Source organism: Symphalangus syndactylus, chromosome 17, assembly GCF_028878055.3.
Source record: "Symphalangus syndactylus isolate Jambi chromosome 17, NHGRI_mSymSyn1-v2.1_pri, whole genome shotgun sequence".
Taxonomy (NCBI): Eukaryota; Metazoa; Chordata; class Mammalia; order Primates; family Hylobatidae; genus Symphalangus; species Symphalangus syndactylus.
The window spans coordinates 33,639,686-33,654,074 of record NC_072439.2 but is presented as its reverse complement, the minus strand read 5'-3'; the positions used below and the strand labels follow the sequence as shown (position 1 = coordinate 33,654,074).

The 14,389-nt window shown below is 49.1% G+C and overlaps 1 protein-coding gene and 1 long non-coding RNA gene across 7 annotated transcripts in view; one reads left to right on the top strand and one right to left on the bottom strand.

Annotated features, from left to right (window-relative positions):
- The window catches only part of ESYT1 (extended synaptotagmin 1), a 21,636-nt gene extending 16,433 nt beyond the window's left edge, over nt 1–5,203 (top strand). For 3 of the 6 annotated variants that reach the window (XM_055246996.2, XM_055246993.2, XM_055246999.2), the window contains 7 exons: nt 2,811–2,951; nt 3,104–3,258; nt 3,361–3,459; nt 3,543–3,674; nt 3,754–3,859; nt 4,109–4,158; nt 4,352–5,203. In XM_055246996.2, coding sequence (XP_055102971.1) covers nt 2,811–2,951; nt 3,104–3,258; nt 3,361–3,459; nt 3,543–3,674; nt 3,754–3,859; nt 4,109–4,158; nt 4,352–4,391 — 723 coding nt within the window. In that variant the 3' untranslated portion in view covers nt 4,392–5,203. The remainder of the gene's footprint in view (nt 1–2,810; nt 2,952–3,103; nt 3,259–3,360; nt 3,460–3,542; nt 3,675–3,753; nt 3,860–4,108; nt 4,159–4,351) is intronic. The other 3 variants (XM_055250755.2, XM_055246998.2, XM_055246997.2) reach the window with 2 other exon arrangements.
- LOC134733044 (uncharacterized) lies at nt 4,019–14,389 on the bottom strand. Its single transcript, XR_010116622.1, has 3 exons — nt 14,231–14,389; nt 6,999–7,115; nt 4,019–5,696 (listed from the first exon to the last, which is right to left on the bottom strand). It is a non-coding gene; the product is annotated as an uncharacterized lncRNA (long non-coding RNA).

Genomic DNA, 14,389 nt, shown 5'->3' with positions numbered 1-14,389 from the left:
CTGCCCGCCTCGGCATCCCAAACTGCTGGGATTACAAGCTTGAGAACCGCGCCCCAGCCTAAGGGTAGATTTACCGGTTCTTTCGGACCAAGAAAAGAAGAGCAGGAAAACTCTTTAGGCTGAGAAAAAAAAATGGAGGAGAGAGAAGGCATATTTATTATAGATCAGAGAGGCAGGCAGAGCAAGATCACAGGGGCTGTTGAATAGTATGCTAGAAATATGGATTTTATCCTAAGGCTTAGGGAAGCCTTTGTTTATTTTATTTATTATTTTTTTGAAACAGAGTCTTGCTCTGTTGCCCAGGCTGGAGTACAGTGATAAGATCTCAGCTCACTGCAACCTCCCTCCTGGGTTCAGTTGATTCTCCCACCTCAGCCTCCCGAGTAGATGGGATTATAGGTGCCCACCACCACGCCCAGCTAATTTTTAAGAGAGATGGGGTTTCACCATGTTGGTCAGGCTGGTCTCTAAGTCCTGACCTCAAGTGATCCACCGCCTCGGCCTCCCAAAGTGCTGGAATTACAGGTGTGAGCCACCGCACCCAGCCAGGGAAGCCTTTAATGAGAGGTCACATATCCAGATTTGCATTTTGGGAAGATTTGCATAGGGATAAGAGGGTAAAGAATGGACTGGAGAGAGACAACACTGGGGGCAGGGAGATCAGTGAGGAGACTGTTAGAGCAGTCAAAGCAAGAAACGACAAAAGCCTGGGCCAGGCGCGGTGGCTCACGCTTGTAATCCCAGCACTTTGGGAGGCCGAGGTGGGCGGATCACGAGGTCAGGAGATCGAGACCACAGTGAAACCCCGTCTCTACTAAAAATACAAAAAAATTAGCCGGGTGTGGTGGCGGGTGCCTGTAGTCCCAGCTACTGGGAGAGGCTGAGGCAGGAGAATGGCGTGAACCCGGGAGGCGGAGCTTGCAGTGAGCCGAGATTGCGCCACTGCACTCCAGCCTAGGTGACAGAGCGAGACTCCGTCTCAAAAAAAAAAAAAAAAAAAAAAAGAAACGACTAAAGCCTGATGGGATTTGAAGATTGCTGTGATATGGAGCAGGCTGAGGAGCAAGGAGCAGCCTAGACACTAACTCTGGGGTTTTTGGCACAGGGTGGCTAGATGGATAAGGGTGCCGTTGCTGACTTAGGGAGTGCACAGAGAGGGAATTTTGGAATTTGAGATCTCTGCAGGACATCCAAGGGAAGACATGCAGAAAACAAATCTATTGCCCATGAGGTGTTCCTCCCTTGCCCTCTTATTGGAACATCATGAGCAAGCAACCACTCACAAGTGTAGTCATGGGTGAGATCTCTTAGGCAGCATGGAGAGTGAGGAGGAGACAAAAGATGGCTATGAGCCATCTTACAGGTGTGAGCCACTGTGCCCGGCTGAAATTAATAGAATTTAATGTAACTTAATGCTAGCAGAGTAGAAAGGAGGTACAAATGAGCTCAATTCTTCATCTTATAGCAGGGAATCAATAGATACTATAAGCAAATTAGAATTCCGTGAGAACAAAGAAAACAGGAGGATTTTAAAGGTCGTTACATTTGGAATATGGCAATAGGAGTAGGATGGGCAAGAAACATTTACTTTTAGTTCTGTTTTTACTGTTGTTTTCTGTACTCTGCAGGTATTACTGGTATAATTTCTGAAAGCTAGGTCGGGCGTGGTGGCTCATGCCTGTAATCCCAGCACTTTGGGAAGCCAAGGTGGGCGGATCACGAGGTCAGGAGATCAAGACTATCCTGGCTAACACGGTGAAACCCCGTCTCTATTAAGAATACAAAAAATTAGGCCGGGCGCGGTGGCTCGCGCTTGTAATCCCAGCACTTTGGGAGGCCGAGGCGGGCGGATCACGAGGTCAGGAGATCGAGGCCATCCTGGCTAACACAGTGAAACCCCGTCTCTACTAAAAAAAGTACAAAAAAGTAGCCGGGCGTGGTGGCGGGCGCCTGTAGTCCCAGCTACTCGGAGAGGCTGAGGCAGGAGAATGGCGTGAACCCGGGAGGCGGAGCTTGCAGTGAGCCGAGATTGCGCCACTGCACTCCAGCCTGGGCGACAGAGCGAGACTCCGTCTCAAAAAAAAAAAAAAAAAAAGAATACAAAAAATTAGCCGGGTGTGGTGGCGGGCGCCTGTAGTCCCAGCTATTCGGAGAGGCTGAGGCAGGAGAATGGCGTGAACCCGGGAGGCGGAGCTTGCAGTGAGCCGAGATTGCGCCACTGCACTCCAGCCTGGGCAAGAGAGCAAGACTCCATCTCAAAGATAATAATAATTTCTGAAAGTTTATGAGGTAAAGATGGTCCACTCTACTCTGGTTAAGAAAGGAAGGACAGGCCAGGCACAGTGGCTCACACCTGTAATCCTAGCAATTTGGGAGGCCAAGGTGGGTGGATCACCTGAGGTTGGGAGTTTGAGAGCAGCCTGACCAACATGGAGAAACCCCAGCTCTACTAAAAATACAAAATTGGCTGGGCGTGGTGGCAGGCGCCTGTAATCCCAGCTATTCAGGAGGTTGAGGCAGGAGAATCACTTGAACCTGGGAGGCAGAGGTTGCGGTGAGACCAGATCGCGCGCTATGCACTCCAGCCTGGGCAACAAGAGTGAAACTCTGTCTCAAAAAAAAAAAAAAAAAAAAAAAAATGAAGGAAGGACAGAGGGAGGGACTAGCAACTGTTACCATGGCTTCCCTGCCTTTCTCAAAGGGAAATCTCACCAAACCACCTGTGAGTCCAAGCGTTTGGACCTTTAACACCAGGATTAACTCATTTGTCAATGCATTCGCCTCTTGATCGTGGTCCTGTTGCCCCACAGGTTCGGGGTGAGGGCACTGGCGTGCTGGGCTCATTATCCCTGCCCCTCTCAGAGCTCCTCGTGGCTGACCAGCTCTGCTTGGACCGCTGGTTTACACTCAGCAGTGGTCAGGGGCAGGTGCTACTGAGAGCACAGCTAGGGGTGAGTGACAGGAGATGGTGGGCAGGATGAGAGGGAGGAGGGGAGGGCCTTCACAGCTGAGGGACACCCAGGAGGGTGGGAACAGAGGGGCGTGTCCTTAGAGTGAGGGAACTGAGAGAACTCTGCCCAGCTCACAGCTTTCTTACCCCTAGATCCTGGTGTCCCAGCACTCGGGAGTGGAAGCTCATAGCCACAGCTACAGCCACAGCTCCTCATCTCTGAGTGAAGAACCAGAGCTCTCGGGGGGACGCCCTCACTTCACCTCCTCAGCCCCAGAGCTCCGGCAGCGCCTAACACATGTTGACAGGTAAAGGGCTGGGACAGGAAGGCGGGACACAGTGAGAAATAAAAAGTATTACAGGTTCACTAGGCTCTAGATTTCCCCAGACCTACTGATATTTCTCCACAGTCCCCTTGAGGCTCCAGCCAGGCCTCTGGGCCAGGTGAAACTGACTGTGTGGTACTACAGTGAAGAACGAAAGCTGGTCAGCATTGTTCATGGTTGCCGGTGAGACCCCATCCCTCCTATCCTCCAGGTCGCCCCCATCCCTTCCCTCAGGTTACCGTATCACCTACATCCTCCTGTTGTAGGGCCCTTCGACAGAATGGACGCGATCCTCCTGATCCCTATGTGTCACTGTTGCTGCTGCCAGACAAGAACCGAGGCACCAAGAGGAAGACCTCACAGAAGAAGAGGACCCTGAGTCCTGAATTTAATGAACGGTCAGTCAGTGGGCATTCAAGTGGAGAGATGGCAGGCTTGGAAAGGACTCCTGGCCCCTAACACCCAGTCCTACCCCAGGTTTGAGTGGGAACTCCCCCTGGATGAGGCCCAGAGACGAAAGCTGGATGTCTCTGTCAAGTCTAATTCCTCCTTCATGTCAAGAGAGCGTGAGCTGCTGGGGAAGGTAAGGGGGCAGGATGGCAGGACAGAGGTGAGGGCTGGAAGCTGCTGGTACCAAGGTTATAGTCCCTGTGAGGAAGTAAGTACCCCACGTGATCCTTTAGAGGTGACTCTTTCACCTTTGCAATGGTTTGGGACGAGTATGTGATGAAGGAACATGGTCTTTGGAGATTTCAAAACAGCATCATCAGAATGAGATCCTGTCTCAAAAAATAAAAAAATAACATCTTTCCCCCATCATCCTCCAACACAGGTGCAGCTGGACCTAGCTGAGACAGACCTTTCCCAGGGTATAGCCCGGTGGTGAGTGTCTGCGTGGGTGGGGGATAGTCTGGATATTTCAGTGGGAGAAATTCCAATCACAAGAAAGGAAAAAAAGATACAATCTGAGGAGAGAACCATTGATTCTATCAAGTAGAGAAGCCCTTGGATCATGTCTCATTTATAAAGATGACACAAGAGTCATCTTTCTACATGAGCCCTCTTGTTTTCACAGGTATGACCTGATGGACGACAAGGACAAGGGCAGCTCCTAGGAGCTGGCGAGTCCCAGCCTGACTCTGCTCTGTCTTCCTGCCTTCGTTTCGCGCCAACACTGCTTCAATGTGATGAGCCTAAAGCTAGGGTCCAAGGGCAGAGCCTGTGCCCTTCAGCCCTTTCACCTAACAGGCCCATATTCGGGCCTTTGCCTGACCAAAGAGAAGAACCCTATGTTCCCTTTACTGCACAGCCTTTATCCTTCTGGGCCCCTGGGGCGGGGACCTGAGCTGGCTGTTTCCTGCTCTGCCTGCACATTGTTCTCCCTTCCTCCCAACTCCTCAGGGCCTTCTGTATCTGTGCCTGGCCACTGGCAGCACTAGCAGTGGTATTAGCTTATGCCAAATACAGCTTTGGAAGTTTTTTTTTTCTTTAACTAGATGGTCACCTTCTTCCCTACCACACATGGGTGGGAGGGTGGACAGGCTAACCTCTCCAGCTGTGAGCCTCTTAGACTACTGCATGTAGCAAATGTTCAGCAGCTCAGGCCCCCATGTCCAGTTCTGTCCCCACTTTCTTCAACCCTGTCCTGAAAATTCTACTGCTCTGATGGCTGGGGCCAGTCTCTTGTCACTTTGGAAACTGGGGACACTTGGATTCTACCCAAGCCTCCAAGTAGTGGCATATCAGTCTTGGAGCTCCTAGCTGGTGATATGGAGGGGGCTTTGGAGGACTTGGGACAGCAGGGCCAATTTTTTGCCCAAGTGCCTAGGCTGCTAACTCACTGACTAGAACTTAATCTGGTACTCTTTAGTTTTGCACCAACTCTGCCAAGCCACTGTATCTTACATTAAACATCATACTCAAACCAGCTGTGGTTATTTTCCTTAAGGATAGGGAATCAATCTACCCATCTGATGTTTATTCCTACTGTCAAAAGCCTTTATCCAATTCGTGAATCATGTCAGTTTAATTAATGGTCAAAGCCTACTAAGGTTGCAGCCACCAAGAATGTTGAGGATGGTCAAGAGACCTGTGTAAAGTAGGTGCTGTTGCATTTCAGGTGAGACTCATTTCCAGTCACAGTGATGAACTCTGTTACCCATCCAACTTGCCTGCTGACCACTATAGGCTTTCCAGGGAAGGGATTCCTAAACCTGGTAAACCTGGGAGCTCTGTGCCACTGCACAGGCTCCTGGTGTCTCTGTGCCATCAGGGCATGCTCAGTTACATTCAAAAGGGCTTCAGGCCCATCTAACAGGGGCTGAGAAATACACCCATTTCGATCATCTGTACACCTTGAACTCTGCTCCTTGCAGGAACTTCCCTGGAATGCAAGCTAGAGAAGCTGTGCTCCATCTGTCCTGCAATTGAAAGGACAGAGATGGACAGAGTGAACTATTGAAAACAGGGTCACTGGCATAGGAACTTGGGGATTTCATAACTGCCTCAGGGAGACTTTACTATCTTCTCTTGAAAAATATAAACCTTAGGATGCTGCCCACTGGGAGAAGAGGGAAGACTCAGGGGAAAGGATTCCTGCTCAGTTCCACAAGTTGTCGAAATTTGCTTAATTAGCAAAAACTGAATTTAAACTCTACACCATCTACAAACTCGGCCTCTTGTTTTCAGTGACACTTTTGTATTCACTGCTGGTTCCTCTGCCATCTCCACTTCCTTCCCATCAACGTAAGAGGACCCCAAGCCTTGGCTTTGAGCAACGTCTTATTTGCTCCATTCCCCAACTCTGGCTCTAAAATCATAGGGGGAAAAACTCCAAAAACAGAGCAGAGAAAATTTTTAAGGTCTCTTGTCAAATTTCTAGACACTAGCCGTGCGCAGTGGCTCACACCTGTAATCCCAGCACTTTGGAAGGCCGAGGCCGGTGGATCACGAGGTCAGGAGATCGAGACCATCCTGGCTAACACAGTGAAACCCCGTCTCTACTAAAAATACAAAAAAATAGCCGGGCGAGGTGGCAGGTGCCTGTAGTCCCAGCTACGCCAGAGGCTGAGGCAGGAGAATGGCGTGAACCCCGGGGGGGCGGAGCCTGCAGTAAGCCGAGATCGCACCACTGCACTCCAGCCTGGGTGAAAGAGCGAGACTCCTCAAAAAAAAAAAAATTAGCCGGGCGTGGTGGCGGGCGCCTGTAGTCCCAGCTACTCGGGAGGCTAAGGCAGGAGAATCGCTTGAACCAGGGAGGTGGAGGTGGCAGTGAGCCAATGTGGCGCCACTGCACTCTAGCCTGGGCGACAGAGCAAGACTCCATCTCAAAAAAAAAAAAAAATTCTAGATACTAGCTGGGCATGCAGCCCAAGGTCTGATGTTCTAGCTGGCTTCAGATAATACAACCTAGGATTTTGTAATGTGTGATTTTAAGAAAACATTCTTGAGCTAGTTTATCACTTCAAGTAATTACATTTCCAGAAAACTAGAGGACATGGCACAAATTCTCCCATCCCAGATGGGTCCCTACTCTTTCCTAACCTTTTTGAGTTCAATATATATAAGGGAAGAGGTACTACTTTACATATTAAATACAAGGTGATCGCTAAGTGTGATGGCTCATACCTGTAATGCCAACACTTGGGGAGGCCGGCCGAGGCAGAGGATCCAGAGAAAACCCCCACCCTTAAAAAAAATTAGCCAGGCTTGGTGGTATGTACCTGTAGTCCCAGCTACTCAGGAGTCTGAGGCAGGAGGATCGCTTGAGTCCAGGAGTTCAATGTAATAGTGAGCTAGGCTCATGCCACTCTACTCCGCCCTGGGTGACAGAGTGAGATCTTGTCTCCAAAAAAAAGAAAAAAAAAAAAAAAAAATAAGATGATGACAACCAGAAAAAAAAAACAAAACAAAACTAAATACATACAAGATGAGACAGAAAACACAATTGCACATTTATATATGAAGATGGAACACATTTTAAGGGTCATTAGTCACATGAATTAAATATACTTCTGTCATTTCTCAAACAACTGACTTTTGACACACATACACAATGCATACCTTTTCTGGAGAAAGATATGACTGCATATGGTTACGCTATCACTGATGTTTGCAAATACTATCCTCTTGGAATGTGTTTTTATTGGACCAAACAACGTGCTGTAGTTAACTAGGTGTGGCAACACAGTTGTCTACCCAACAGCCATTTCCCCTCTTCCCTACATACAGAATCCCAGAATGTCCCTGGTGGCAGTATGCCAGCCCCAGGAAATTAATCAAGATCCCCTTTGCTGAATAATCATTTTCCCTTGCAAGTTGAAATGACCCTGACCCAGTTTTGGTCAACAAGATGTTAGAGGAAGTCAGTTAGGGACTGTAGCATCTAAAGAAGAAAGCCCTCATTGCCCCTTCCTTTCTGTGTAGGTTATTGGTATGAGGATATTATGTCTGGAACTGCAGCAGCCTTTTTTTTGAGACAGAGTTTTGCTCTTCTCACGCAGGCTGGAATGCAATGGCGTGGTCTCGACTTGCAGCAACCTCTGCCTTCAGTGTTCAAACAATTTTCCTGCCTCAGCCTCCTGAGTAGCTCAGATTACAGGCACCTGCCACCATACCCGGCTAATTTTTGTATTTTGATTTTTTTTTTTTTTTTTTTGAGACGGAGTCTCGCTCTGTCGCCCAGGCTGGAGTGCAGTGGCGCAATCTCGGCTCACTGCAAGCTCCGCCTCCCGGGTTCACGCCATTCTCCTGCCTCGGCCTCTCCGAGTAGGCTGGGACTACAGACGCCCGCCACCACGCCCGGCTAATTTTTTTGTATTTTTAATGGAGACGGGGTTTCACTGTGGTCTCGATCTCCTGACCTTGTGATCCGCCCGCCTCGGCCTCCCAAAGTGCTGGGATTACAAGCGTGAGCCACTGCACCCGGCCTAATTTTTGTATTTTGAGACAGGGTTTTCACCACGTTGGCCAGGCTGGTCTCAAACTCCTGACCTCAAATGAGCCGCCCGCCTCGGCCTCCCAAAGTGCTGGGATTACAGGCATGAGCCACCGTGCCAGGCCAGCAGCAGCTTTTTTTTTTTTTTTTTTTGAGACAGAGTCTCATTCTGTTGCCCAGGCTGGAGTGCAATCTTGTGATCTCGGCTCACTGCAACCTCCACCTCGCGGATTCAAGTGATTCTCCTGCCTCAGCCTCCTGAGTAGCTGGGAATACAAGTGCCTGCCACCATGCCGGGCTAATTTTTGTATTTTCAGTAGAGATGGCGTTTCATCATGTTGTCCAGGCTGGTCTCGAACTGACCTCAGGTGATCTGCCTGCCTCAGCCTCCCAAAGTGCTGGGATTACAGACATGAGCCACTGTGCCTGGCCACGAAGATATCTATATACATCTCACATTATTTCCTTAAGGTAAGTGGGGCCAGGCGCCGTGGTTTACACCTTTAATTCCAACACTATAATCCCAGCACTTTGGGAGGCGGAGACCAGCGGATCACGAGGTCAGGAGTTCAAGACCAGCCTGGCCAACATAATGAAACCCTGTCTGTACTAAAAAGACAAAAATTGCCAGGCGCGGTGGCTCACACCTGTAATCCCAGCACTTTGGGAGGCCGAGGCGGGCGGATCACTAGGTCAGGAGATCGAGACCATCCTGGCTAACACAGTGAAACCCCGTCTCTACCAAAAAATACAAAAAATTAGCTGGGCATGGTAGCAGACGCCTGTAGTCCCAGCTACTTGGGAGGCTGAGGCAGGAGAATGGCGTGACCCGGGAGGCGGAGCTTGCAGTGAGCCGAGATCGAGCCACTGCACTCCAGCCAGGGGGACAGAGTGAGACTCCTTCTCAAAAATAAATAGTTAATTAATTAAATTTTTAAAAAATAAAATAAAATAAAAATAAAAATACAAAAATTGGCCGGGCATGGTGGCAGGTGCCTGTAGTCCCAGCTAGTTGGGAGGCTGAGGCAGGAGAATCGCTTGAACCCAGGAGTGCTGGGATTATAGGCATGAGCCACCATGCCCAGCCAACTTCTATATTTTAATGACTTTTAATACGTTCTTCCAAACTGCATTCTAAGGAGGTTATATCCATCTTCTATATCCCCACCAGCATTATGTGAAAATGTGTTTTCCTATATTCTCTCCAACCCTGAATTTTTTTTTTTTTTTTGAGATGGAGTCTCACTCTGTCATCCAGGCTGGAGTCCAGTGGCTCGATCTCTGCTCACTGCAACCTCCAACTCCCAGATTCAAGCAATTCTCCTGCCTCAGCCTCCTGAGTAGCTGGGATTACAGTCTTGTGCCACCACGCCCAGCTAATTTTTTTGTATTTTTAGTAGAGACAGAGTTTCATCGTGTTAGCCAGGATGGTCTCGATCTCCTGACCTCATGATCCGCCCGCCTTAGCCTCCCAGAGTACTGGGATTACAGGCATGAGCCACCGCGCCCGGCCTCCAACACTGAATATTATAATTTTAAAAAATCTTGCCGGGCCTGGCACGGTTGCTCACTCCTGTAATCCCAGCACTTTGGGAGGCCGAGGCAGGTGAATCACGAGGTCAGGAGATCGAGACCATCCTGGCTAACACGGTGAAACCCCGTCTCTACTAAAAATACAAAAAAATTAGCCGGGCGTGGTGGTAGGCGCCTATAGTCCCAGCTACTCGGGAGGCTGAGGCAGGAGAACGGCGTGAACCCGGGAGGCGGAGCTTGCAGTGAGCCGAGATCACACCACTGCACTCCAGCCTGAGTGACAGCAAGACCCTGTCTCAAAAAAAAAAAAAAAATCTTGCTAATTGATGGGTAACGTTTTGCCTAGTTTTATAGATTTTCCTGCCTCTCTCACTGTCAGACTAACTTGTCATTTAACTTGTCATTTCTGGCCAGGCACAGTGGCTGGCACCTGTAATCCCAGCACTTTGGGAGGCCCAGGCGGGCAGATCGTGAGGTCAGGAGTTCCAGAGCAGCCTAACCAACACGGTGAAACCCTGGCTCCACTAAAAATAGAAAAATTAGCCAGGCGTGGTGGCACACGCCTGTAATTCTAGCTACTCAAGAGGCTGAGGCAGGAGAATCGCTTGATCCCGGGAGGCGGAGGTTGCAGTGAGCCAAGATTGCGCCACTGCACTCCAGCTTGGGTGACAGAGCAAGACTCCGTCTCAAAAAAAACAAATAAATAAAAATAACTGTCATTTCTTGTTGGTGTCAGTAGGACTTTTCTCCAGCAACAATCCCCCTATCTGTCAATTTTCTTTTTTTTTTTTTTTTTTTTTTTTTTTTTTTTTTTTTTTTTTTTTTTTTGAGACGGAGTCTCGCTCTCTCACCCAGGCTGGAGTGCAGTGGCGCGATCTCGGCTCACTGCAAGCTCCGCCTCCCGGGTTCACGCCATTCTCCTGCCTCAGCCTCTCCGAGTAGCTGGGACTACAGGCGCCCGCCACCACGCCCGGCTAATTTTTTGTATTTTTAGTAGAGACAGGGTTTCACCGTGGTCTCGATCTCCTGACCTCGTGATCCGCCCGCCTCGGCCTCCCAAAGTGCTGGGATTACAAGCGTGAGCCACCGTGCCCGGCCTTGTCAATTTTCATTTCTAATCTTGGGCTAGAATCCCCTAAGATGAATGGAGCATTTCACTAGGTAAGTACTGCTGGAAATAGTACCAGATTTCCCTAAAGAATTAAAAACCTAAAGCCAGGCGCGGTGGCTCACACCTGTAATCCCAGCACTTTGGGAGGCCGAGGCGGGTGGATCACGAGGTCAGGAGATCGAGACCATCCTGGCTAACACGGTGAAACCTGTCTCTCCTAAAAATACAAAAAATTAGCCGGGCATGGTGGCGGTCACCTGTAGTCCCAGCTACTTGGCAGGCTGAGGCAGGAGAATGGCATGAACCCAGGAGGCGGAGCTTGCAGTGTGCCGAGATGGCGCCACTGCACTGGGCGACAGAGCGAGACACCATCTCAAAAAAAAAAAAAAAAAAAAAAAAACCTAAAGCTGGCCCAGCGTGGTGGCTCACACCTGTAATCCCAGTACTTTGGAAGGCTGATGCAGATGGATCACCTGAGGTCAGGAGTTCAAGACCAGCCTGACCAACATGGTGAAACCCTGTTCCTACTAAAAATACAAAAATTAGCTGGGCGTCATGGCGGGCGCCTATAACCTCAGCTACTTGGGAAGCAGAGATAGAATCACTTGAACCGGGGAGGCAGAGGTTGTAGTAAGCCGAGATCGCGCCACTGCATTCCAGCCTGGACCACAGAGCGAGACTCTGTCTCAAAACAAAAACAAAAAAAAACTTAAAACCAAAAGGAGTAGAGAGATAGGCAAGTAGAATAACTATAACAAGGCCAGGCGCAGTGGCTCACGCCTGTAATCCCAGCACTTTGGGAGCCTGAAGCTGTGGACCATCTGAGGTCAGGAGTTTGATACCAGCCCGACCAATATGGCAAAACCCCATCTATACTAAAAATACAAAAAAATTAGGCCAGGCGAGGTGGCTCACATCTGTAATCTCAACACTTTGGGAGGCCGAGGTGGGTGGATCACAAGGTCAGGAGATCGAGACCAGCATGGCCAATATGGTGAAACCCCGTCTCTACTAAAAATACAAAAAAAAAAAAAATAGCTGGGCATGGTGGCACATGCCTGTAATCCCAGCTACTCGGGAGGCTGAGGAAGGAGAATTGCTTGAACCTGGGAGGCAGAGGTTGCAGTGAGCCAAGATTGCGCCACTATACTCCAGTCTGGGCAACAGTGCAAAACTCCATGTCAAAAAATAAATAAATAAATAAAAATAATAATAATAAATTAGCCGGGTGTGGTGGTGCTGGGATTGCACCACTGCACTCCAGCCTGGGTGACAAGAGTGAGACTCCATTTCAAAAAACAAACAAAAAAAAACTATAACAACTAAATATAAGAAATAGCCAGGTATGGTGGTGCACGAATTTGAGGTTGCAGTGAGCTATGATTATGCCACTGTATCCAGAGCCTGGGCAACAGAGCAAGCCCCTGTTTCTCGGGGGAGAGGAAAGGAAATGTATACAGAGGCCGGGCGCAATGGCTCACGCCTATAATTCCAGCAGTTTAGGAGGCCAAGGCGGTGGCTCACCTGAGGTCAGGAGTTTGAGACCAGCCTGGCCAACATGGCAAAACCTTATCCCTACTAACAATACAAAAAAAAAATTAGCCAGGTATGGTGGCACACACCTGTAATCCCAGCTACTTGGGAGGCTGAGGCATGAGAATCACTTGAACCCAGAAGGTGGAGGTTGCAGTGAGCTGAGATGCACCACTGCACTCCAGCCTGGGCAACAGAGCAAGACTCTTGTCTCCCAAACAAAACACAAAAAGGAATGTATACTGAATAAAAGCGTTGAAGAGAGGAGCTAAAGGGCCCTAATACAATCTCCTACTTCTCTTCCTCTCAACCTTTTCCACTGTGCTCTCTGGGAGCCTATTTCCACATAACACTTCCCACCCATTCCACCTTTTTTTTTTTTTTTTTTGAGGGGGGTACGGAATTTCGCTCTTGTTGCCCAGGCTGGAGTGTAATGGCATGATCTCGACTCACCACAACCTCCGCCTCCCGGGTTCAAGCAATTCTCCTGCCTCAGCCTTCCTGAGTAGCTGGGATTACAGGCATACACCATCACGCCTGGCTAATTTTGTATTTTTAGTAGAGACAGGGTTTCTCCTTGTTGGTCAGGCTTGTCTCGAACTCCCGACCTCAGATGATCCGCCCGCCTCAGCCTCCCAAAGTGCTGGGATTACAGGCATGAGCCACTGCACTCAGCCTTTCTCTTTTTTTTTTTAGATGGAGTCACCCTTTGTTGCCCAGGCTGGAGTGCAGTGGCACAATCTCAGCTCACTGCAACCTCCGCCTCCTGGGATTCTCATGCCTCAGCCTCCCAAGTAGCTGAGATTACAGGCGCCTGCCACCACGCCCGGCTAATTTTTGTATTTTTAGTAGAGACAGGGTTTCACCATGTTGGCCACGCTGGTCTCAAACTCCTGACCTCAGGTGATCCACCTTCCTTGGCCTCCCAAAGTGCTGGGATTACAGGAATGAGCCATTGCACCCAGCCTGCTTTTTTAAAAAAATTTTTTAAGGACAGGGTCTCACTCTGTTGCCCAGGCTGGAGGGCTGTGGCACAAACGTGGCTCACTGCAGCCTTGACCTACTGGGCCCAAGTGATCCTCCCACCTCAAGCTCCTGAATAGCTGGGATCAGAGGCACAGGTGCCACCATGCCTGGCTAATTTTTAAATTTTTTTTGTAGAGTTGGGGTCTCTTGCTATGTTGCAATGGCTGGTCTTGAACTTCTGGGCTCAAGTGAACTTCCCACTTTGGACTCCCAAAGTGCTGGGAATGTTGATGTCTGATTAACCCCAGTTTTGGGAATGCCTCTAAGATTTCTATTTTATCTACTGTTCCTTGTGTAAGAGCATGTACTTACCATAATTTCTCCTTAGATCAAAACAATCTCGATCATAAATCCTGGCCTTACTAAGTATTCTTGCCTTTCCCCGCAGGGTAGACTTCAATTGTCCTAGTGGTTCCTTCCCTGTGGTAAGTCCTGGGGTCAGGACTTACCCCAGGGGATAATGTCCTGGGGATCCACCATCATGTCTCACCACTACCCAAGACACAGACATGGCTTCTGTTCATAAATTCCTATTAAATATTTCTAAGAAACTGGATTTGTCAGCCTCCTTCCTCAACCTCTTAGCTTCCTTGGACTTTGGGGGTAAGTGTGCATAGACCTGTGCACTGCGGAACAGCTCCCCAGTGGCTTTCCATATTCTTTCAATCCAATGGGCCACTCTGGACAGCTGAACATGTGGAGGTTCCTAGAGGACGGCATGTCTAGGGAAGGCAAGCAAGCTCCGGACTCACCTCCCTCCCTGCCCACAAAATGCAATCTCTAAGAATATACAGGCCAGTCAAGGTAGGTCATACCTATAATCCCAGCACTTTGGGAGGCACCTGAGATGGGAAGATCACTTGAACTCAGGAGTTTGAGACTGGGTAACACAGTGAAACCTCATTTCTAGAAAAAAACAAAATCAAACAAAAATAAGAATATACAAATCACATGCTAAGCAGGGAGGGGAGAGA